General features: G+C 57.7%; 1 protein-coding gene across 3 annotated transcripts; it reads right to left on the bottom strand.

Annotated features, from left to right (window-relative positions):
• Window positions 1–1,078: 1,078 nt before the first annotated feature.
• PPP1R12C (protein phosphatase 1 regulatory subunit 12C) lies at window positions 1,079–21,873 on the bottom strand. Of its 3 annotated transcripts, none has more exons than XM_027097202.1 (22): window positions 21,438–21,871; window positions 17,465–17,595; window positions 17,271–17,389; window positions 11,052–11,211; window positions 7,190–7,334; window positions 7,019–7,093; window positions 5,649–5,722; window positions 5,441–5,568; window positions 5,269–5,342; window positions 4,848–5,006; window positions 4,704–4,771; window positions 3,951–4,088; window positions 3,674–3,764; window positions 3,471–3,554; window positions 3,332–3,392; window positions 3,092–3,177; window positions 2,947–2,993; window positions 2,772–2,865; window positions 2,450–2,554; window positions 2,052–2,102; window positions 1,811–1,861; window positions 1,079–1,718 (listed from the first exon to the last, which is right to left on the bottom strand). In XM_027097202.1, the coding sequence occupies exons 1-22, from the start codon at window positions 21,756–21,758 to the stop codon at window positions 1,632–1,634; spliced, it is 2,349 nt and encodes a 782-aa protein (XP_026953003.1). In that variant the 5' UTR covers window positions 21,759–21,871; the 3' UTR covers window positions 1,079–1,631. The 3 variants fall into 3 exon arrangements, with proteins under 3 accessions (XP_026953003.1, XP_026953006.1, XP_026953004.1); XM_027097205.1 differs by having other exon boundaries at window positions 1,083–1,718; window positions 2,772–2,835; window positions 21,438–21,873; XM_027097203.1 differs by having other exon boundaries at window positions 1,083–1,718; window positions 3,092–3,174.
• Between the last annotated feature and the right edge of the window lie 2,151 nt (window positions 21,874–24,024).

Here is a 24,024-nt window from a genome sequence, read left to right as displayed (position 1 = left end):
GTCCAGTGGTCAGGACGCTGCGCTTCCACTGCAGGGGGCACAAATTCAACCCCTGGTCGGGGAGCTTAGATCCCGCAGGCCACGCAGCACAGCCAAAAAAAAAGAAGTCCTTACCAGGGCCACACTCCTACGAGGCCAGCCCTTACTTCTCCAACCTCATCCCCTGCTACTTTCCTACATTTCAGGCACGTTTTTATCCCTTTGCCCACGCTGTTCTCATCCGGAAGACTTCTCAAATACCCACATGGCTCGTTCCCAGACGCCTTCAAGTACCTGCCAGTGCCAGCTTTCCAGTAAGGTCTATTCTGACCACCCTGTACAAAATGTCACAGCCTGACATTCGGTGTTGCAATCAGACACGCCCCAGTTTTGGACCAATCCCGGACCCCCCGTGGTCTGCCACGCCCCCTCTGGGCCAATCAGAGTGTTCCGCCAGGCACGCACTCCTGCACACGCGCACACCAGCCTCCCTAACCCCTGCCGCCCCCTCTGCTTTCTCTCCGCAGCACTACCACTGGCAACGCATTTATTTTGTCACTGGGTGCCTCATGCCTCTCCTCCTGAAATGTATCGGATCTTTACCTGTCTCATGCACTACTGTACCACCAACACGTAGGACAGGGCCAGGCAAGGAGAACAGGACCATGAACGGGCGAGTGAATGAATGAATGCCCCAACTTGGAGGACAGCTCCTACTTGGCTCCAGCCAAGTGCTGCCGTGCAGGACTGAACAGCTCGCACTGTCAGAGTCCTGTTTATTCAGAAAAGTCAAAACCCCGGACTTTTATACGTGAACTACCCCAAGTTTTAAATGTTGGCAACTGACTCAAATTTGTTTCAAAAGCAGTGATGGCAAGACCCAAGCTCCCCAACCCAATATTCACAGCCCCTACCCCTCGCCCGGCTGACCCTTCCTGCTCTGTACCAAGCCAACTTGTGACCACGTGGGCCCTGGATTGGGACCTCTGTTCCAACTGACCGCTCTTCCTGAAGCCCTGTCCCACCCCGTGACGGGCAGGCACAGCCCCAGCACGGGAATGGGAAGCAGCGCCCCACCTCCAGCCAAGGACGCAGCCACTGAGTGGCAACTTCACGACTTTTATTTGTGGTGCCTGTGCTTTATCTCGAAAATACCTTCTCCCCCTGCCCCAGACAGTGGGCCGCGAGGGGGCAGCAAAAAATAGAAGACATCCCTCCCTATTGCACACGGACCCTATACACAGGCCCACCTGGCCGAGGCCGGAGGGACTATTGGCACATTCTCGGATCCCTGTTCACGAGTGGGAGGGGTGATGAGGGTGGCATCACACGTGAGGGGGGACCTCTGGGCGGCCACTCTGGTCCTGGCGCTTCTTGGTCCTCGGTTCCTTCCTGGTCCCGCCTCCAGCCCGTCCCCCCTCAGCGACGTCCCCCTACCTGGCTCGGCCTCCGCCTCCATCCTGGCCTCGGATGGCCCCCCTTGGCTCCTGGGGACTCTGTACTCCCCTCCCAGTCTGGAGGTCCCGAGGGGAGGTTATGGCTTCTCAGAGACTCCCCGGGAGCCCTGTCACTCGTGTTCACGCAAAGGAAGGGGTGCATGTGGCAGAAGCAGCTGTATAAATATGGGTGTGGGGGAAGGGCCTCCTCCAGAGTCACTTGGAGAGTTTGCTGATGACGCGAATCAGGGCTGCGTTCTCATCCTTGAGTCGCTGGTTGTCAGCCCGGAGGTCGGACAGGGCCTGCGAGGTGGGACGGGTCAGCCAGGTGGCCCTGGGCAGGCTGCACCCACTGCCCACCCTCGCTCTGCCCTCAGCTCCCCATTAGCATTCACCTTCAGCTCCTCCTCCAGCTCCGCTGCCTTCCGCTCCAGGGCCCTGCGCTCCTGGAATAAACGGGAAGGTGAGGACGAGGGACCGGGGGTCGGGGAGGGCCGGAGGTCAAGTATGGCTGGGAGAGGCGGGGAATGGGCAGAGGGGCACGTTAGAAGGTCAGTGTGGCCCTCTTCATCCAGACCCGCCTGAGCTTGTAAGGCTGGGGACACAGCTGGCCCCGCTCCAGCTACCCTTACTCACGAATCTCTCCAGCTCCAGAAGGGCGGGCCTCTCTGCAAATCGCTCCTGCCTCTGGTGAGGACACAAAAAGAGCAGGGCTCTGAGAAGCGTCCAAACCGCAATGGCCAGAAGGGGGAAACCAGCAGTGAGAGGGGGAAAGGCAGACTCCTGGCTGGCCCAGACCGCCCCACCCACTGCTCAGGACAAGCCCAGCCCCTCTTGGGCCAGGCTCCGCCTCCGAGATCTTAGCTCTGCCCCTCATTCGCCCCTCATTGCCCACGCTCCTCCTCCCAAGGGTCCTAGTACCCCCACCACTCAGGCCCCTCCCCTCGACGCTCTGGCCCTACCTCCCAGGGATCCGGAGCCAGCACTGGCACGCCGGCCAATTCCCACCACCTCCAGGGCCGCGGCGTCCTCACCTGCGTGGCACGCTCCAGCTCCACCTTGAGCTGCGCCAGCTGCAGTGTGGTCTCGGTCAGGGCCTCGCGAAGTCGTTCGTTCTCACTGCGCAGCTCTGCATACAGCTGGGGGCCCCAAGAGGAGGGACACGGGGGTCAGGCTTGCCGGCTGAGATGCCGCATGTTTGCAGGGAAAGGGGGTGACTGTGGCTCAGGTGGGGCCGGAAAAGAGCAGGATGCCCGGATCGGTCAGGTAGAGCCACTAAGTAGGGGGCAGGAGGGCAGGTATATAAAAGCCAGCAAGTGGGGGTTAATGGCAGGATCGTGGGGTGGGATCGCGAACCTTCCTGAAGCCTCCATCAGGCTCTTCTGATTCTGGCTCTGGTTCTGGGTTGAGGTCCCGCTGCCTGCGGGAAGAGGGGCCGCCCTCGGGAGTGCTGGGGTGAGGGCAAGGAGGGCGTCATGGGGCGCGCCCACGGCCCCACAGACAGCCCAAACCCTTCCTGCCCACCCTGTACCTGGATCCTGGGCTGCGGTCTGCAGGCGCCGGCTCCGCCTCCTCCCCCTGTGGGCGGAGGTGGGGTTCAGCTTGGCTCCACCCCCAGCCCACCTCCAAGGCCGGCCCACAGCCCCAGCTCGGCCCGCCTGGGCCCCGCCCCGCACCTCGGCAGGTCCCCGCCACTCCTTGCTGACTCTGCGGTGCTCCTTGGCGGCCTGTGGTCCTTGCCCTTGGCCGTCAGGCGCCTCTGCTGGGGGAGGGGCAGGAGTCAGCCCAGTGATCTGTGGAGGGGTCCCCTCTGCAGGGTCAGGGTCTCTGGGCCCAACCCCCAGGAAAACAGTAAGACTGTAGCAGGAGGGAGCCGGTGGGCCCAGGTTGACCACCTCCCAGAGACCAGACCTCACCTCTCTGGGCAGGGCCATCAGAGTTCTCGACCCCGGGGACTCGGGGTCGCCGGGAAGGGTCCTGTGGGAGAGGGGCACGGGGGTCAGAGGACGAGGGCATCTTGTACCACCCCCTGCCCGGGCACCTGAACCCTCTCACCAGGCTTTGCAGGCACGACTTCTCTGGCTCTGGGGCCTTTCCTGCAGCCTTCTCTGCTTCTTTAAGGTCTGTCAGAGTCACACCCTGGCACGGAGAAGGGGGCAGTCAGGGGGTCCAGGACTCAGGGCCCAGCCCCTTCAGGACAGTCTAGGCCCCCAGGCCCTCCTCCCGCGGACCCAGGGGTCCAGGCCCCCATCCCACACCTGCGTGGACCTCCGAGACTGGCGCATGAGGCGAGAGCGAGCTTTCCGCTGAGATTCAGACTCCTCGTCCCGTACAGGCATCTGGTAGGACCTGAGCGAAGGGCCCCGACCTCAGAGAGGGCTCCTTTGGACCCTGTCCCATCCCATGGTTGACACTCTCTGGGGGAGTCAAGTTCGGCCAGAGGACCTCAGCGCCAACCCTGGGACTCCTGGGTAAGGCAGCTGTCTCCCAGCTGGGGAGACAGCTGCTTCCTGCCCCCAGGCCACTTCACCTCACCTCCGGCGGTCGCGGGAGTCCGCTGGGGGCGCTGCAGAGGCTACGGGGACATTTGGCTTCACTGGGGATTCAGGCTCCGGAATCCTGGAGGCAGGAGTGGAGTTACCCAAGGGAGGAGGAGGCCTGGAGATCTCAGACCTGTGTGAACGCATTCAATCAGCAAATGTTACTCAAGCTTGCGTTACGTGGCAGGTACCACACATACAGCAAGAAGCACAAGAAAAAGAAACAAATCGTCTCTGCCCCGATGAGTCGAATCTGAGCAGAAGAGATGCAAGCAAAAGAGAGGATAACCACAGAAAGCTCAGGACACCGCGCGGCGCCGGAAGAATGAAGCACCCTGGAGAAGAAAAGACAGAGCAGGCACAGGAGACCGGAGGTGTGCGCGTCCGGAGGCTGGGGCAGTGAGTGCAGTGGGGCTGGTGGGCCTCCCTGAGAAGCTGACATTCAAACAAACCTGAGAGAGGGAGGAAGGAAGCCCTGTGGGGGTGAGTGGGGAGCCACAGCGAAGGGCCCGGGCAGGAGCGAGCCCGCGTCAGAAAGGAGGGCGGAGGGCTGGAGAGGGGGGTGGGGGCCGCCGGAGGCCGGATCACGGTGGCCTTGGAGTTTGACTGTGAGCTTTTACTTGATGCACCAAAAGGGAAACTGAGGCCAAGAGTGGGAGGCAGGGACCAGACCCCAGAGAGCAAAGGCTGACAAGACAGGGGCCCAGACCTGCCCCACTCCCGGCGGGACCCGGGCCGTCAGACTCACGGGGCAGAGGACTCCGGCACCTTCCGGGAGGGGGTGGGGGTAATTCTGGCAAGACGGGGCTCCCTGGCCTGCGGGGAGAGGAGAGGAGGGGGCTATTCTCCTTGACTAGGCAGGGTCTGGTCCCCTGCCCCTCACCCTGCTCACCTGAGTGTAGGTCCCTTCCAGCCGCGAGGAGGAGGCGGAGCGCTGCAGCCCAGCCCCCGAGGCACCCTCGGCGCCCCGCCTCTCCGCAGGGCCTAGGGCCCCAGAGCTCCCCGTCTTCTGGAGGCCAAAGCGCGTGGAGAAGGGGGCCTCGTCGGGGGTCTGGAGAAGGGAAGGGTATCAGTTACAGGGAGAGGGTCCTACTTCTCAAGAACTTCAAGTGTTACCCCCAAAAGGACCACCACAAACTACAACTGGGGGGTGGGGAGGACAGGTACAGTCAGGAAAAGGCAGTCAGTTGTCCCAGAGGATTCTGGGAACTGTAGTCTTCACCCCACCTGCCCTGACAGGAGGTTCACAGGCTTTATGGCTACGCCCCCCACAACCTCCCGGGCCAGCACGGCCTCCGGGAACCCAGACTCACCACGGGGCTCCTGGGGCTGGAGGGTGGCGGGGAGGAGACCCCGTTGAGCGTTCTGGATTCTGCAGGGGGTGGCTCTACAGCGTGGGAAGCAGGAGAGGTCTCTGAGCACCAGCCCTTCCTCCCGCAGCCCCCTCCTCTCCAGATTCAGGACCCCAGCCCCCCAGCCCCTCACCTGAGGGGCCTTCTTCTCCCTCATCCTCGTCCCGGATTGGGGGCCCCCCTGCCCCACCAGGCCGGCGCTCCTTGGACAAGTCCTGGAGGGAGATCTTCTCACGGCTGCTCAGACGACATACAGAGCTCCTGGTGGGAAGGGGAGGGCGTTGGGGTCCAAGCCCTGGGGAACCTCCAGCCCACCCACCCTCCAGGCGCTTCTCCCCTACCTTCGGTGTTTGCTGCTGGAGGGCCCCTGGGGCTCCTGGCCCCTGCTCTGGGAAGCTTCCTTTTGGTTCCGAAGCTGAAAGGGGGAAGGGGGCCACTGGGGAGGGGCAGAACACGCAGACCCTCCTGGGTCCCACATACAACTGTGCCGGGGTGGAGGTGGTACAGGGGGGAATGGGATGATTTGTGCACTCGCTGAGTTTTCCTAGACATGGAGCCCTGGGTCTCAAATGAGTCGTCCAGTACTCAGGGGCCCCCAGGCTTCCTGGCCTCTACCTCCCAGGGGCGAGCTACCCAAACTTCTCCCCAACACCTCAGCACACTGGACACGGGCTGCCAGGCCCGGCCTCCTCCCTTAAGGCTCGCTGTCAGGCCCAGCCCCCAAATGGCATCTCAGGGCGCAGTTCCCCGACTGCTGTATCTTCACACCTCGGAGCCTGCACAGCAGTTCCCCCGCCCCTCCTAGCAAACCCCTTGTGCTGCAGGTGTCCCTTCCCAGACACCCCCAGGCCTCGTCTGTGCCCCCACCTCTCAGAGACCCTGCTTCACCCACTAAACGCCCTCCCAGAGCCCCCAGCCTCCTCACCTGGCATTCAAGGCCCTTCAGGGTCTGCCCCTCTCCAAATTCCGGGTACCATATGACTCCCCACCCCTGAGCCTTTGCACGTACTGCTCCCTCAACAGTGTGCGAGCCCTGGTCCCCAGGAAGCTGCCCAAGTCCGCCAAGCCGGAAACAGGACCGTCTCCCTCAGTGTTGCCACAGCCAAGCTGTAAACACGGGGTCTGGTCCTGTCTACCTGCCACTCGCCAGAAGCTCCAGGCAGAGGGCCTGGCCCCCAGAAGGCCTCAGGAGATGTTTCTTGCCACCTAAGAGTGCTTACTGTGTGCCAGGCAGTGTTCTGAATGCTTTTGTTTAGTTACATACATACCACTCATAGCATAATACGTACTCCACGTAACAGAACATGTAACTCAAAGTGCGCCGTACTATCCCCATTTTACAGATGAGGTAACTGAGGCCCAAAGAGGTTAAGCGACTGGCCTGAGCTCACACAGCAAATCCATGGCAGAGCTGGGATTCAGACCCCGAGTCCGCACCGTTCACCCCTTCATTCTGCGTTTTTCCAGCAACAAGGCCTGGCCCAGTGCTGGCGGGGGGGGGCGTCCCAGGGGTGACGAGGCCCAGCCCAAACCTGGATAGATGACTGCCATCTGCATCCCAAGGTCCCCTGGGGCCCAAGGCCCCGCCTCCCCCTAGTGCCCAACTGTGCCCCTCCTCCTGGCTCCCCACTGGGCCCAGGTCACCGGCCAGGGAAGGGCAGGTCCCCAGGGACGTGGAGGCCCTCCCTCCTGGCTGCAGACAGACACTCACGTCCTCCTGCTTCCGGGCCAGCTCCTCCAGCAGGCTCAGCACCTCCTCATCCGCTAGATCACAGGGACGCTGCCCCTGGGTGGGGAGGGGAAAAGGCAGGTGAGGAGTTGGTGGACGCGCCCTCCCACCCCCCACCCCCCACCGGTCCCCGGGCCCCGGACCGGCCCTCACCGCGTGCGTCAGCGAGTCCATGCCCCCGCCGTGCTCCGCCAGCAGGCGGCAGGCGTCCTCCACGCCCCAGTGGGCTGCGGCGTGCAGGGGCGTCCAGCCGTCCCCATCCCGCAGCTCCGGGTCGTAGCCGGCCTGAAGCAGCAGCCTGGGGGCCAGGGAGGCTCAGGTCAAGGACCAGGACAGGGGCTCAGGGCCAAGAGCTAAGGTCGGCCAGCTGTGCTGTGGTGGCAGTACCAGCTGTGACAGTACCGAAACCGGTCCTGGGCCAGGGGGTGAAGCGTCATGGCCCCAAGGCGCCCCCTCCCGGAAGTGACCCTCTCTGCCACCGCTTTGACTCCTCCCCTGGCCTAGCAGGTGGCCTCTGGAACCCTGCTTCTTGTACCTGCAGTGCTCAACTCTTCTGAGCATCACCCCTGGTTGTGAGACAGCTCCAGGGGAGGTGAGGGCAGGGGTTCCCCAGCACCCAAGCCTAGAGAAAGGATGAGACCCCAGAAGGGGCGGCCTGGGGGCAGCACTCTTCCAGGACCCCTCTGGCTCAGAGCAGTGGTTCTCAACCAGGACCACATAGCCGCCTGGGGACGTCTGGCCGTGTCTGGAGATGTTTCTGGATGTCACAACGTAGGGGTGGGAGCCAGAAGCATCAGTGGGTCGGCACCAGGGATGCTGCTAAACAACCCACAGCACAGAGGATGCGCCCACAGCCAGGAACGATCTGGTCCAAATGCCACCGGTGCCGAGACAGAACCCCTGGCTTAGACGGTTCTTTCCCGTGAGATAATCACCACCTTAGACCACACGATCTGGTCCAGGGCAATTCTGCAAACTCAGCGTAGGGTAGACACGCGGGCTTTTAGAGAACGGCATTTAGGTTGCGTGTCAGTGAGAAAGAGCGGAAGCAAGGCGGGAGAGGCGGAGAGACGAGGTACCTTGTAAAGAGCCATTTTAAACAAAAGCGCCTCTGCGGGGCCCCCAGCTCATCTGCTCCAGCCGTGCGGGCGTCCGCTCCTCCCCCAAGCACGCGCCCACCTTGGGCTCCGCTGTTCTCTCTGCCCAGTGAACGTTCTCGAGGCATCAGTGCCTTTCACGCGGCCACCCTCTCGGTCGTCACAACCTCCTCCCCGAATCTCGAAGGGGACCTCCCCACCACACTCGCTCTCCCCCACTGCCCTGTTTATATCCCTCTGGACCAGTGGTTCTCAACTGGGGACGACGCTGACCCCCAAGGGACGTTGGGCAACGCCCAGAGATGTGCCTGGTTGTCGTGACTGCGGTGGGGTGTGGAGTGGGTGGAGGTCAGTGTCCCACCCCCATGAACAGGACAGGCCCCCGGGGTTATCCAGCCCCACGTCACCAGGGTGGAGGCTGAGGACCCCTCTCTGAGCACTCAGGGCCATGTGATGTGACCGGCTTCCTCAGTCACTTGTCTGTCTGTCTCCTCGACAAGGCTACGAACTGCACATGGGCCCAGATCTGTCTCGTTTGCTGCTATATCCCCAGTACCTAAAAGATGGCCTGGCACACAGCAGGTGCTCAGTAAGTGTTGAGTGAACAGCATCAAAGAAATGTACACCTTTACCCTGCCACTCATCTTTAACGAGGAGAATGTCAGCTACATTCTTCCAAAAACGCAGTCCGTAGATAGATCTGGTTGTAAACCCATACTAAGGGGCGGAAATGAAATTACAGTCAGTGAGTATCTCTAAGGCCAAAGCGTTTCAGTTCTGTGGCAGAGAATGAGGCTGTCCATGCATATCCACTCTCCTTCCACCTTTAATCATGGCACCCAGGGACCTCCCCGGTGGTCCAGTGGTTAAGACACTGTGCTCCCAATGCAGGGGGCCCGGGTTGGGTTCAATCCCTGGTCAGGGAACTGGATCCCGTGTGCTGCATCTAAGACCCGGTGCAGCCAAATAAATAAATAAATAGGCGGGGAGCCACTGCAGAGCCCCGAATGAAGATGAGGCCCCCTGCTCTGGGAAGACGCTTCTAAAAAAAAAAAACATGGCGCCCAGCTTTCAGGGGGTTGCCTGCTGAAGCAGAATCTCCCAGTCTCCCTCACAGCTACGAGTGGCCAGCCGAGAAGGGTCTGGCAAATGGGATGTCAGTATTCAGTGTGTACGCCGCTTCTGGACTGTCCTTTTAAAAGACATGGACATTTGCTCCTTCTGCCCCCTGCTTTTTCCTGCTGGCTGGGACACAGATTCAAGGGCAGGAGCTGAAGCAGCCACCTGAGACTCAGGGGTGGAAGCCACGGGTAGAAGAGGGCACAGCTTCCAGGGCTGGGCACATCACCGGGCCCGACCGTCCCACCCTCCTTGCCACAGGGACCAGCCCTGGGATGAGCAGGTGTGCCAGGCAGCCCAGTGAGTATCAGACCCAGGACTTTCGCTGGAACTACGGAGGACGAGGCACTCTACCTCTGAATTAGGGGAAGCAACCAGGACATGAGGCTGGAGCTGTTAGGCGTCATCTTAAGCTCCTCACTGAAAAGCTTCCTTTTTTTTTCTCTTCCCCAGCCTCACTGTGCAGCTTTCGGAATCTCAGTTTCCCGACCAGGTACTGAACCTGGGCCACGGCAATGAAAGCCCAGCATCCTAACCACTAGGCCACCAGGGAATTCCCCTGGAAGACCTTTCTAAAAATTCATTAACACAGAGGTGAGCAGAGATGGAGAGATTCATCTGGACTCTGTTTATATACTAAATATAAAGTATAACGTCACATGAGAGAGAGGGAAAAAATAAAGAGAGAACAGGGGAGTCTGATGATAAGAAGTAGAACCAACTACTGACAGGAAGGGGTGAGGCACTCAGAAATGGACAAGACCAAGGTGAGGATGAGAAGCAGAGAGTACACGCTGCAACAATTTAAAATATAGATGCACCAAATAACCTGGCCTTGAAATATGCAGCACAAAACCTGACACAACTACGAGGAGAAACAGCAAAAATCCACAATCATCGTGAGACGTTTTACTGCACTTCTCACAGCAACTGAGAGAATAAGCAGATGGGGGAAAAAAATCACTACGGATACAGAAGATTTAAATAGCATGAGTACAAAGTGGACCTAATAACCTATATAGGACACTGTACTTAACAACACAATTCTTTTCCAGCTTACGGACTAGGTTATGAAGCATTCCAGCTTACACAGACTGGGGTGTGAAGCAAACCTCAATGAATTCCAGAAATCTGGAATCACAGAGAACCTGTTCTCTGACCACAGTGCAAGTGAGCCAGGAAGTGAGTACAGGCAGATCTCGGAGATATTGAGGATCTGGTTCCAGACCACCGAAACAAAGCAAATGTTGAAATAAAGAGAGTCACATTGAGTTTTTGGTTTGCCAGTGCATATAAAAGTTAAGTCTGTTATGTGTACAGCATTATGTCTTTAAAAAAATGTACATACATTAAAAAACACTTTATTGCTAAAAAACGTTCGCCTTCATCTGACAACGTAGGGTTGCCACAGATCTTCAATTTGTAAAAAAAAAAAACAAAAAAACAAAAAAACGCTATTGGCGAAGCACAATAAAATGAGGTATACGTGTAATTCAACTACGACTAGAAAATCCCATGTATTTGGAAATTAACGACATACTTCTAAATGATCCCTGGGTCAAGGAAGACTACAGGTTGGAAAACGTTTTAAACTGAAGGACAGGGAGAAGCCTGCACATCAAGACTTATGGATGCAGCTAAGGCTGTATTTAGAGGGAAATGCATGGCCTTAGGTACATAAATTAGAAAAGGGAGGGAATGGACAAAATCCACAAGAAGGTGTAAGACAGTGAGAAGCAACAGGCTGGCCCAGTGCAAGGGGCAGGGGAAGAGGGAGGGTCTACACCGGCCCAGCTCACCTCATCACTTCGATGTAGCCCTTGGCAGCGGCCACGTGCAGGGCAGAGGCCCCCGTGCGGGGGTGCCGGGCCTCTGGCATGGCGCCCCCGTTCAGCCAGCACCTTGTGTCGTGAAGCAGCAACTCCTCCTCGGCCCGTTTGGCTGCTTCCACATCCACACCTGGGAGGACGAGAAGGGGGGGATAGGTGGGACTCCCACCCTGAGACCCAGGAAGCACAGAGTGGCACCTGGCCTGGTCCCTCTGCTCTGAGCCTCCTCTGGGAGGACTAGCTCTGAACTAGCTCTGTTACTTCCCAACCATGCTCCGTGAAGCCCTGGGGTCCACTAAGGGTCTCTGAGTCACTGCTGGGGGCTGGGAGGATGGAGGGCGCAGGAATCTTACATCTTACACTTCCTGTCACTACAGATACAGTCCTTAGCCCAGCATCTTTGTGTGTTTTGTCACCGTTATCACTCATGAGTAGGATAAACCAGGCAAAAAGCCACTAAACAGTGCCCGTACCTTGGGGCAGCGGCACCTTCCCACCAGCTGCTGTTCCCTGCTGTCACCTGCACAATCTGTACGAGGCAAGCATGCTTCCTCACTCGCCAATTTCACTGTAGTCAACTGGTCTCATGGAAAACTGTACTGCATTTATGGATGCAAAAGGCAAGTTATGACTTTAAACATACGTTGACTGTGGATCAAAACGGGCAGCCTTGTTGAGGCTGGAATACTACCTTTAGACTGTCACTGAGAATCTGTACTTTGCACGTTATGAACTATTGAGACGGGAGTCAAAAACAGTCTCTTCTAGGGCATGTGTACTCTCTCTCCTGGGAAGTGTATTACTGGCTGTTAGTTTTTCGATTGTGAAATTTCTCACTCACCCAAGCGCTGCACAGAGTTGAGCCGCCCTGCTGAACAGCCGTCAGCAATGCAGCTACGGAGCCCCTGAACTGTGGCTACTTCCCACTGAGACGCCTTGTAAACGTAAAATACACTGGATTTCGAAGCACAGAAAAAAGAGTGTGCGGCAGCTCACGCATAGTTTTTCATATTGATTACATATTGAAATGATAATGTCTCGGACGTACTGGATTAAATAACTATATTACTATAATTAGTTTCAACTGTTTTTGTTTTTCCGCGCACCTACTTGGAAATTCTCAGTTACGCTTGTGGCTGACTCTGGCTTTCCACTGGACAGCACTGGCGACGGTGCGGTGTACGGCCAAGCAGTACAAGGCGACAGAGGCCATGACAGGGTGCCCCTCCCCGCGGCCCCAGAGGTAACCACCTTCATCAATCTGCTTTCCTGAACGGGAAACTGGTTACACCCTTACTGCAGGTTGGAAATGCTGCCCCGGGGCTACCCGGAGGATCCCAGAAACGCAATCCCCGCCGGGACCAAATCTGGCCGGGTCCAGCTGCGCACTGGCGCACCCGGTGGCACCTGGGCCCTCGGACTAAACTCCAATGGATTACCTTAGGGTCCCCTGGCTGGCGGGGACTCCCAGGGGCAGCTATTCCAGGAATGTCTGGCTGGCTAGGGCCCATCCCGCAGGCCCAGGCTGGGGTGGAGGCCAGGAGAGTGCCAGGGACTCAGGGACCCCACCCCCTCCTCCCCGATCTCCTTAAAGGGAATCACCTACATTCAGTCCTATTATAGATGCAGGCGCCTTGCTGCGGGCAGGGAAGGGCAGAGTTTGCCAATCTTTTATTCAGCAACCACAGTTAGTATCCTGCGTGTTCAAACGCATCCTTCTGCAGCTTTGCTCTTTGCCGAGATTTGCCCATGTTTATTAACAGAGCTCCTCATGGGGGTTGGCAAACTACAGCCTGCACGTGCGGGCCACCAGTTTGGTTAACATAAAATTTACCAATTTCACTATTTTATTTATGTATTTATTTTATTTAATTTTGCTGTGTTGGGTCTTCGTTTCTGTGCGAGGGCTTTCTCTAGCTGCGGCAAGTGGGGGCCACTCTTCATCGCGGTATGCGGGCCTCTCACTATCGCAGCCTCTCTTGTTGCAGAGCACAGGCTCCAGACGCGCAGGCTCAGTAGTTGTGGCTCATGGGCCTAGTTGCTCCGCGGCATGTGGGATCTTCCCAGACCAGGGCTCGAACCTGTGTCCCCTGCATCGGCAGGCAGATTCTCAACCACTGCACCACCAGGGAAGCCCAATTTCACTATTTTAAAGCGTACTACTCAGTGGCTTTTAGGACTTTCACAACGTGCAACCACTGACCCTATCTGTACCTCAACTTTCTCATCACCCCAAATGGAAACCTCGTACCCCATTAAGCAGTGCCTCCCCAGCCCCTGGCAACCACCAATCCCCTTCCTGTCACTGCGGACTTGCCTCTTCTGGACAGCCACCTGTGTTTGTAAGTAAAGTTTTATTGGAACACAGCCACACCCATTCATTTACATATCCTCCCTGGCTGTTTTCCCCACCACAGCAGCAGGGTAGAGTGCTTGCAACCTGACAGCAAGTCCCGCAAAGCCTAAAATATTTACAGACTTCCCCAGTGGTCCAGTGGTTAAGACTCTGAGCTTCCATGGCAGGGGGCCTGGGTTCAATCCCTGGTCGGGGAAGTTCCACATGCCATGTAGTGTGGCTAAAAAAAAAAAAAAAAATTTACTGCCTAAAACGTTTGCCGACCACTGCTTGGATCACTCATTTATAGATTACTGACTGATCCGTTCGCCCTTGGGTGTCGGCCACATCCTCTCAACACTGAAGCCTCCATCGGGTGGCCTAGGAGTGCCGGAACACTGGGAATGTGGATCTCCAGCTGTAATCCATGCTGGTTCCCACAGTGGCTGGAATCACCCGCACTCCTGCCGGCCAGAGATAAGAGTGCTCTGCCTTGCCATCACTGGAACTGACTGTCAGAGCTGCCCGTCTCTGAGAATAACTGCCCCACGTCCACTGTCCTGATGTTAGGATTCCAAGTGATTGCTTCAAATGCTTCAGAAACACTTTACGTGTCCTCCCTGCCCAGTTCCAAGTCCCTGTGGGTCCGACCATGGCCCTTCTGAGCAAGCGGCCAGAGAGTCCTGTGCTTGGACTGTGTCCCTGTGGCCCGGGCCATGGGAAGAGCATCTGCAGTGGAGCTGTTGCTTGGACCTGCAGGCATCCAGTCTCCCGCCTCCATGAAGACTTCTGCCTTTTCCTGACCCCTGCTTTCAGCCGACGTGGCTGAGCCCACAGCCCGGCTCCATGGGTGGCCACTTCACCAGGCCTGACCATCCTCCTTGCCACCGTGACTGGCTCAGGGGCAAGCTTGTGACCAAGGTGGCCCTAAGAGCGTCAGGCAGAGGACTGTGGATGGGACTACGGAGGAGTTGAGTTCTAGCTCTGCTGGGGCATCAGCCTGCACTGCTAGCAGCCATGCTCAGAACCAATACCTCACGGAGAGAAGCTGTCTAAGAATGACGTCAACACAGAGTTCAGCAGTGATGGAGGGATTCTTTTCACTCTGTGCACCTCGATCAAACCACGCCTCAAGTCCATATAACTCCTAGACCGCGGTCACCTAAGCCCATAATTTGTCTTCTTTTTTATTTTATTTTATTTATTTATTTTTTTCTTTTTGCGGTACGCGGGCCTCTCACTGTTGTGGCCTCTCCCGTTGCGGAGCACAGGCTCCGGACGCGCAGGCTCAGCGGCCATGGCTCACGGGCCCAGCCGCTCCGTGGCATGTGGGATCTTCCCGGACCGGGGCACGAACCTGTGTCCCCTGCATCGGCAGGCGGACTCTCAACCACTGCGCCACCAGGGAAGCCCTTCTTTTTTAAACTGTGGTAAAATACAGAGACTCTGCCGACCACGCTCCGCTGAGGCTTCCGTGTGAAGGCGAGCATCGCGGAGCCGTGGGGCAGGAGCCGCCCGACTCCGGAGGCGGTGGCTGCAGTGCTGTTGGCAGGTGCCTCCCACCCCCAGCAGTGCAGCAGAGCGTCCTCCCAGTAGGACCACAGGCCTTTGTGCCTGGTCGGCCCTACAAGCCAACATCCCCCAACCTTCGCCCCGCAAAAGGGGAACATGGGCTGCTGTGAGAAGGTGTTGTGAGCTCTGGGCATTTCCTGCAGAAACACACAGGATGTCCGAGAGACCACCCACCCCCTGGTGGCCTCCACGCATTGCCCTGCAGACTACTTTTTTTTTTTAATTTTTAAATTTTATTTAATTTATTTTTTATACAGCAGGTTCTTATTAGTTATCTATTTTATACATATTAGTGTATTATGTGTCCAGCCCCATCTCAGACTACTTTTTAACTACAAAGGGAGGAAGATGCCTCCACGGTAGAGTCACCTGGGCAACCCCCCGAACGAGGTTCAAGGTTAACATCACCAGTAACGGGGCAGAGAGACAGAGCCTGTCTCCCGGAGGGACTCGCTAAGAAGTTCCTGCCAAAACTGCAGAACTGAAGAAACAGCCAGGTCCAAGCTGAGGGACCTGTGTGTGAAACAAGGGAGGGTGAGGAGGGCGAAGGCTGATCCAGGTGGAGGGAGCTGGATGTGACATGAGAACCAGGTGCAGGGAGAGACCCAGGGAGGTCCACCCCTAGAGGAGAGGGAGGGAACACGGGCAATCATGCCAAAAAGTGAAAAATCCCTGAGTCCATACTTTACGATTCCACGTATACAAAACGTCCAGAACAGGCAAAGCTAGAGACACAAAGCCAATGAGAGGGATGCAGGGCTGGGGATGACAGCTCTGGGGTGTGGGATTTCTCTTGGAGTGATCAAAATCATCTAAAATCGATGTGGGGACTTCCCTGGTGGCGCAGTGGTTAAGAATCTGCCTGCCAATGCAGGGGACATGGGTTCGGGCCCTGGTCCGGGAAGATCCCACATGCCGCGGAACAACTAAGCCCGAGCGCCACAACTACTGAGCCTGCACTCTAGAGCCCACGTGCCACAACTACCGAGCCCACGTGCTACAACTGCTGAAGCCCGCGCAGCCAAAACTAAATAAATAAAATTTTAAAAAATAATAAAAATTTAAAAAATAAAATAAAATCGATGTGGTGTTGGATGCACAACATTTAGTGTGAATACACTAAAAACAAACACCAGATCGCACACTTCCAAAGGGTGAACTGTACATACTGTGAATTGTATCTCCATGAAGCTGCTGAAAAGCCCTGGTAGATCTCAGTGAAGGTCGTGTGGGCACTCATCGGACTGCTATCAAAACCTGCCTCTGAGTTTGAAGTTTTTTGAGATACAAAGGTGGAGAAGGGGAGGGAGAAAACCCCGGTTCTGTCTTTCCTTTGCTTCCCACTCCCCTCCACCTGAACCAAAGCAGGGCTCCTGGACCTCAGCTGCCCACCTCGGCTCGCCCACCAGCACTTCCATACCCTGCGTGGCTCTCACGACCACCGACACACAGCTGCCCAAGGGCGGGCCCTTGCCCCTCCCACCCAGAGCCAAGCCGGCCGTCTGGGCGTCATCTCGGACGCCCCGGCATCTACTTTTCACCAGCCTGCCCGCACCTCCTGTGCAGCCCTCCAGACCTGCCAGGCCCACTGGCCCTGCGCTCACTCACACCTTCCCACCCACTGAGCCCTGACCACCCGCGAGGTACTGCTGCTGCCACCCTCGCTCTGCGGATGAGACAGTCACCTCCACAGCTGGGCTGTGACCCAGGGCTCCGGCGGGAGACTGGGTGAAGCGGTGAAGCTGCTGGCCATCCCCCACCTGACCTGCCCCGTGTCCTCCGCCCCCAGCTCAGCCACGCACACGGCACACCAACTGGCCCCAGACGGCTATTTGTAGCGGGGCAGGGGGAAGGTGAGAACCTGCTAGAAGTAATACACACTCCCCCTAGAAAAATGAGCATGGCCAGACAGAGCTTTGAGGGGTCCTGGGCCCCATATTAAGGACACTGGGCTCAGTGATCCTGAGCACGGGACAGACCAGGTCCCCAGAAGCCTGTGCATTCCCCTACCCACACCTCAGCAGAATTCCTATCACCTGCAATCACGCAACGAACCCCTGGACAAGCCTCTACCTCAACTTCCACAGTCACTCGAGGATAAGGTGACACTGCAGGCCAACAGCGGTTTGCGCTCTTATTCTGTGCCCAGCACTTCCTCCAATTACTCTGGAAAACCCTGGGGGTAGGTACTCACACCCCGCTTCCCATGTAGGGACTGAGGCCCAGAGAGTCAGGGTCCTCGGGAACGGAGGGCCCGCCCCGCAGCAGCCCCCGAGGCCCACCTCGGCGGGCAATCTCCACCTTCAGCAGCCCCTCCATGGCGTCAGACTCGGCCAGGTCCAGGGGCAGGTCCCCATCACTGTTCACCGCGGCGATGTTGGCCCCGTGGCTCAGTAGGTACCTGGGGGCAGGGCGAGGTCAGAGCGGAAGGGTCCGGCCGGTTCTCATCAGGCCCCGCCCACCCTCCCCGCCTCACCTGGCGATGTCCAGGTAACCACAGGAGGCGGCCACGTGCAGGGGTGTCCAGCCCTCATTATCTGCCTGGTTCACCGTGGCACCCTGCTCCACCAGGAAGCGCACCACCTCCAGGTTCTCGTCGATGCAGGCCTGGGGGGAGGGACAGGCTGTCACCTTCACCTGGTCCAGACCCTGCATGCCCTGCCGGCAGGACCCCTGGCAGGGACCGCTAGGCAGATGCAGGGCCAAGCGGCCCTGACAATCAAGGAGAAGACCCAGATGGCTCTGGAAAACACCAACCCTGTCCCCGGAGGCCCCTCCAGCCATCCAGCTGTTTAAAACCCCCCGGCTTCCCAGTGGTTAGGTCAGCCAGGCATCTGGGGCTTACTGGAGACCATGAGAGGAGGAACTGGACAGAGAAGAGAGGGGGGCTTCACACCCAGGTGTAGGAATCCTGAACGGTGCTTGTTAGATGAGACACACCCACAGTCACTACCGAAGGATGGGGCTTCCAGTGATGAACCAAAGGGAGGAGGCCCAGCCCCTCCTCCCTCAGACCCAGGGGTCCAGGGCCCCAGCCCCTCCCTCAGATCCAACAGATACTCTACAAGAACTGACCATGGCCCTGCCTTGTACCTGGAGGGGAGACTGCTGGACCCCTGGGGCCCAAGGCTGTGCAGAGCTGGTAAAGTCACCAGGTCCCTGGAAACCTGGGACAGAGTGAGGGTCCTGGGCAGGCCTCCTCCACTGGGAGACATGACTGAGTTAGCGTGTGCCCGGGACCTGGGGCCCGAGGAGAGGCAGCTCCCCTGCACCGAGGGTCTCCTAGGCACAGGGCACTGCACCAAGGGGCTTGCACGGGCATCTTCCCCAATCCTACGGCTGTCAGGGTCCTGTTTGATGGAGGAAGAATCAAAGCTCCAGGAGACAAGCACTCACACCAAGTGGGGGCCAGAGAAGGGATTCAGCCCCGGGCGCGTGTGGACACTGGGTGGGCGCTGGGACCTGAGCAAGGGCTGAGGGACAGGAGTGGACCTGGACTCCCAGGTCCTCAGGGTAGGTTAACCTCCAGCTCCCTCACCTCTCCAAAACCATCCATCTGGAGAAGGGGGAGGGAGCTACAAGGGCCAAGAGCATGAAGTCATGGAAACTCAGGCTGTGAAAGGGGGGCCACACGTGCCCTGGGAACGGGATGAACTCTGGGCTCCGTTTATTTCCATTTGGTTGTCATGGTGATGGGGGAGGGGGGCAAGGAGGGAGATGGGCCTTTCCCTTTCAAGGACCTGGCCGGGCACAGGCATCCATGTGAAAGATGCCTGCGGCCTGGGCACCAGGGATCCAAGAATCCAGGCCCCCAGCCCCCCCTCCCTCAGACTCAGGGGTCCAGACTCCCCCGCCCCTCCCTGTTGAGAACTAAGAATCCTGGCTCACAGTCTTTCCTATTCCAGACCCCAGACCCCTGGCCACTATTACAAGGTAATTTTAGGGAGGGGGCAGAATATACCAGCCTCGTCTAGCAGTTGACACACCAGCCTGAGGTTGGGGCTGAGGCTCGAGAACGCCTAGGGACCCGACCAGAGCAGGGAGCTGATGCCTGGGGACCTGCTCCATGCAGAACAGAAGCCACAGCCGCAGGACTCACCCAGATAGCGTGGGCAACTGCTCCGGTTTGCCTGTCTGGGGGCTTCCTGGGACCTGGGACTTTCAGTGCTAAAACCAGGCCAGTCTTCAGCAGAGCAACACGGGTTGGTCCGCAGACGCCCAGACCTGACCCAAGCCCCCGCACCCCTGCTTGCTGGCTGTGTGACCCTAGGCGGGGACTTCCCCTCTCTGAACCTCAGATGCCCTAATCCTTCATGCCTCCTGCAAAGTCCTGGCAAGGGAGTGTACCGAGTGCTCGCCTGTAGCGGGAGTGGGAGAGGGGTCCCACCTAACAGGCCAGGCCGGGGTGGTCTTCTGCAGGGTCTGGGCCAAGGGAGAGGGCGGGGAATGGGGCTTGGCCTGCAACGCAGGGCCAAGAACCCCTTCGGGAAGGTCGAGGGGAGCCAGGGGCAGGGACAATGGCGGAGGAAGGGGGACAATGAAACCTGAGGCCCCTTTCCTGGGCGTGCCAAGCTCTGAGACCCTCCTCTAGATGGAGGAAAATGTCCCAGAAAGCACTAGGGCCTCTGCAGGGCACAGGCCTGGGGGTAGGGAAAGGGAAAGGGGGGAGGGGTAGTACTTGGACCAGGGGCTGCAACTCCCCAACTGGATGCCCACAGCTGCTTCCTGAAGGGTGTTTTTCCTCCTTTGCCAGAGCCCTGCCAGGGAGGGGCTGACTACTGGCCCCATTAACAGATAAGAAACCTGAGGCACAGAGAGAGAAGACACTAATCCGAGATCACAAAGTCGAGCAGCTGAGATCAGAAGTCAGGACTACTCTGCTTTGCTGAACCTCTCCTCTTCCTGGGAACCTGAGAAGTGGGCCTCTTCCTGCCTCCACCCCACTCCTCTGCCCCCTTCCAAGGTTTCCTTCCCAGGGTCCTCTCTGGCCCCAAAGTAACCAAACCCTAGCGGTTCCAGCACAGAAGAGGGCTGGGGACTGGACCAATTCGAGGAGACTAGGAGGCAGACAGCCTCAGGGACAGAGGGAGGGGACAGAGCTCTTCTGTGGCTTGTGCCTGGTGGTCCCACTGGAGGGGGGTGGGGAGTGATAAAAGCACGCAGAACTAGAGAGAACTCTAGTTGTGGGACATTTGGGGGGCCCTAGTTCAGAGGAACCCTGGAGACAGCAATCAGAGTGTTTTGGAATGGCATGGGGGCCCCAGGGTGGACAGAGAGGAGAAACAGGGTGCTAGACCCCTTGGGAAGGTGATACGATGAGGGGCTGGGAGAAATGGCACATGCTACGGGAGAAAGAACCTGCCCAGATCCACAGGAGGGGATCCAGGCAGCGAAAGCAAGGTGACCAAAGGACAGAGAAGTGTCCCGAAGCCAGGAAGAGGTGGGTGCTTTGAGTGTTCCCAGAAAAAAAGGGTGATGATGCAGGTCTGGCCAAGGCAAGAGGAGAGGCAGAGAGGAGGTGCCTGGAGAAGAAGAAACATCTCTGAGAGAAGGCCTACAGTGGGAGACAAGAGGTGGCACAGCCCGCAGAAGGAGAATGAAGAGGCCATGAGGGTGAAGGGGGGCGGGGAGACAGCATGAGGTGACCCAGACCCGGGGAGCATCCCCTTCAAGAATACAGAGCTGGAATTCCCTGGGGGTCCAGTGGTTAGGACTCCACGCTTCCACTGCAGGGGGCATGGGTTCGATTCCTGGTCAGGGAACTGAGATCCCACGTGCTGCGAGCCACGGCCAAAAAAAGAATACAGAGCCTTGAAGGCAGGGGCTCAGGAAAAAGCATCCTTAGACAGCAACAGATGGCACAGACCAAGGATGAAAGAAGTGGCGTGGAAGGCGCTGGGCCTAGCCAAAGAGGTGGCCCAGCCCAGAGACCAAGGGGGGAAGCAGCACAGGCCCAAGAAAGAGGAGGAGGATGCTCCAGGAAAGTGATACCTGCCTGGAAGGGGGAAACTGTGGGCAGCGGTAGAGCTGTAAGTGTCACCGACTCAGGAAAGAGGTCCAGCATTAGATGACAAAGTAGAGGTGGAACCAGTGGAGGTGGCACAGGCGAGACTAGTAAAGAGAGCTCAAGGTCGGGAAAGAGCAGCGCGAAGTGACGAGACTAGGAGGGACTGGACTGAGGCCGTCAACAATGGCTCGGGTCCAGGGAGAGGGCGGCGCAGGGTGGCAAAGACCAGGGTCAGTTCAAGTGTCTCAGGGTCGGAAGAAGGGAGCTCGAGGTGGGTGGGCGGAAAAGAGGGCCAGCACGGGATGGCAGGAACCGGAGCAGCAGCAACGGCGCAGACCAGGACTAGCAACGGTGACTTCGGACAGGGGAGGGAGGGTGCTCGAGGTGGCGCAGACCCAGGGCGATTCAGGTCCCCGGGACGGGCCCGGGCGGGGGCGCTGACCTGGTGCAAGGCGCTGATGCCGTCGGCGTTGGTGGAGTCCAGCACTGCGCGGGCGGGCGGCGGGGCAGCAGGGTCGAGCTCGGCGCCCGGGCCGGGGTCGGCCGCGCGCAGCATCAGGCGCGCCTCGTCCAGATCGCCGCCCGCGCAGGCCGCCAGGAACTCGGCGGCGCGCTCGAAGCGCACGGTGCGGGCGCGCCGCTCCCCGGGGCCCGGTTCGGCGCCCGCCCGCGCCCCCCACTGCCGCAGCTGCTCCCGCCGCCGCTCGCGGGCCGCTGCCGCCGCCGCCCCGGAGCCCGCCCCCGGGCCATCCTCGCCCGACATCGCACCGCCAGCCCGTGAGCGAACGAGCGAGCGAGCGAGCGCCGAGCTCCGAGCCCTGAGCTGCCGCCGCCCGCCCACGGGCCGCCGGGATCTACCGCCCGCCCAGCACCGTCCCGCGCCGCCCCGCGCCGCCCAAGGATCCACTGGCCCCCGCCCGGCGCGTGACGTCACCCCGCCGTCCCGGGGCGCTCTGGGAAATGGAGTCCTCAGCCTGGAGAGGGGAATGGCAACCGCCTCACGGAAGGCCGCGGGGAGCTCTGGGAAATGGAGTCCATAAGCGGAAATTGCTCTTGGCAACGCTCCGGCCTCGATCGGCCCCGAGGCACACTGGGAAGTTCGCAGCTCCGAGGTGTCGAAAGGAAACATGATTGAGAGGATTCTCCTGCGAGTGCTGGGAAATGGAGTCTAAAGGCTACAGGTGTGCCCCCCAGGGCATGCTACGAAATGTAGTTCACAGCATCAAAAGGACGAAGAACTGTCCCCTGGGGACCTAGTAGGAAATGGACTTGACAGCCCGGGAGTCCTAAAAGGACTAAAAGTCCTAAAAGTCTGCTCGCTTCATCTAGAAATAAGCCCCAGGAGGACAGGAATTTTTGTCTTCCGTGTGCACTACTTGCTCCCAGTGCCAAGACCTGAACCTAATAAAACGCGATCGGAAATAGTATTTTGGATGAATGAATGAATGGATTACCTAGGTCGTGGGAAACGTCAGGACACTACGGGAAATTTAGTCCGCAACCCTTAGACCAAGACAATCCCTGGGTGACCTCCCGGGGCATGCTGGGAAGTAAAGATTGCGGTACAAAGGTCACGGCGATCGGCCGCTGGGAAACGTAGTCCTCGGGGCCACGCCCCTAAAGGCACAGTTGGTCCTAGGCAGAGTCCCAAAGCACCCCAAGTCCCTGATAGAACCCCTGGGTCACATCGGGAAAGGAACCGAAGAGACGGGGTCCACAATGACAGCTCCCCCGGAGCCTTCACTGGCCCTCCCCGCTACTGACTGTCTCCTTGGGACGTGGAGCACGCTGGGAAATGTAGTCCGGGCTCTACATCCTCGCAAGCCATGCTGGGATTTGTAGTCCAGGGCGAGGAGATCGAACAGATGTGGAGGGTGAATTGCCTCATACATAGCATCATAAAGCATGAAATAATCCTTATGTTAAGCACTCTGCACTTAAATCCTCATTGGGAAAGAGGCAGGCACTTTTAGACCGGAACAAAGACCCATAAAAAGCGCAAACGTTTCAGCATAACGGCGCTGAAATCCAAACAGAAGCAAGATTCTTTTTTCCCAAGGGATGTCAGAGCAGCCCTACCCACTCTGAAGTCCCTGGGCTTGTGCAAAAATAATAATTATTATTATTATAATAAACTACAAATCCCGTGAGGCCTGGAGACCGTCGGGATGGACACAAAGGGGATAGCAGTCCCGGAGCCAGAAATCACATTGTGACCCATCTATGACCTCACAGACGACGCAGAACAGAAAGGCGGGTGGCATCTCGGTTCCCGATGGCAGGTTTTTTTTGTTTGTTTGTTTTTGTTGTTGTTTTTTCCGATGGCAGTTTTTTTTTTTTTTTAGGTTTATCCACTTTTGGCTTTCTGTTTTTGTTTTGTTTTGTTTTCAAGAGCCACAGTGCCTTTATTTAAGCATTTTTAAAAATTGAAGTACAGTTAATTTACAATGTTGTGTTAGTTTCAGGTGTACAGCAAAGTGACTCAGTTATTTTATATATATATATATATATATTTATTATTATTATTAAGATTCTTTTCTCCTATAGGTTATTACAATTGTTTTTTAGGCTACGCCCTGCAGCTTGTGGGATCTTAGTTCCCCAACCAGGGATCGAACCCAGGACCCCGGCAGTGAAATCCTAACCACTGAACCACCCTATTACAAAATATTGAGTATAGTTCTCTGTGCTCTACAGTAGGTCCTTGTTGGTTATCTATCTTATATATAGCAGTGTGATCAGTGGGTTTGTTTTTTTTTTAGTCTATTGACAAGGTTGTGCAACCATCACTACTGTCTAATTCCAGAACACTCCCATCACCCCCAAAAAGAAACACCATTCCTTTTAGCCATAACCCCTCATTCCTTCCTTCCCCTGAGGCCCTGGAGACCACCACGACTGTACTCCCTGCCTCTATGGATTTGCCTTCTAGAAATTTCCTATCAGTGGCATCACACAATGCGTGGCCTTTTGTGTCTGGCTTCTTTAGTTATGATTTGGACACTCATCTACATTGTAGCCTGTGTCAG

Source organism: Aethalodelphis obliquidens, unplaced genomic scaffold (genome assembly GCF_003676395.1).
Source record: "Aethalodelphis obliquidens isolate GAN/ISIS:26980383/991018 unplaced genomic scaffold, ASM367639v1 scaffold113, whole genome shotgun sequence".
NCBI classification, from domain to species: domain Eukaryota; kingdom Metazoa; phylum Chordata; class Mammalia; order Artiodactyla; family Delphinidae; genus Aethalodelphis; species Aethalodelphis obliquidens.
The sequence above is the reverse complement of the archived record's forward strand: the minus strand, read 5'-3'. Positions and strand labels throughout refer to the sequence as shown.

Bases quoted from the DNA above. Each gene is read 5' to 3' on its own strand.
- PPP1R12C (XM_027097202.1), bottom strand. From the start codon at position 21,758: ATGTCGGGCGAGGATGGCCCGGGGGCGGGCTCCGGGGCGGCGGCGGCA. The intron at 17,596-21,437 runs GTCAGCGCCCCC...CCCTCCCCCCAG, and splicing joins GCATCAGCGCCTTGCACCAG to GCCTGCATCGACGAGAACCT. The intron at 2,866-2,946 runs GTACAGGGTGGG...CCCTCACCCCAG, and splicing joins GACCGCAGCCCAGGATCCAG to CACTCCCGAGGGCGGCCCCT.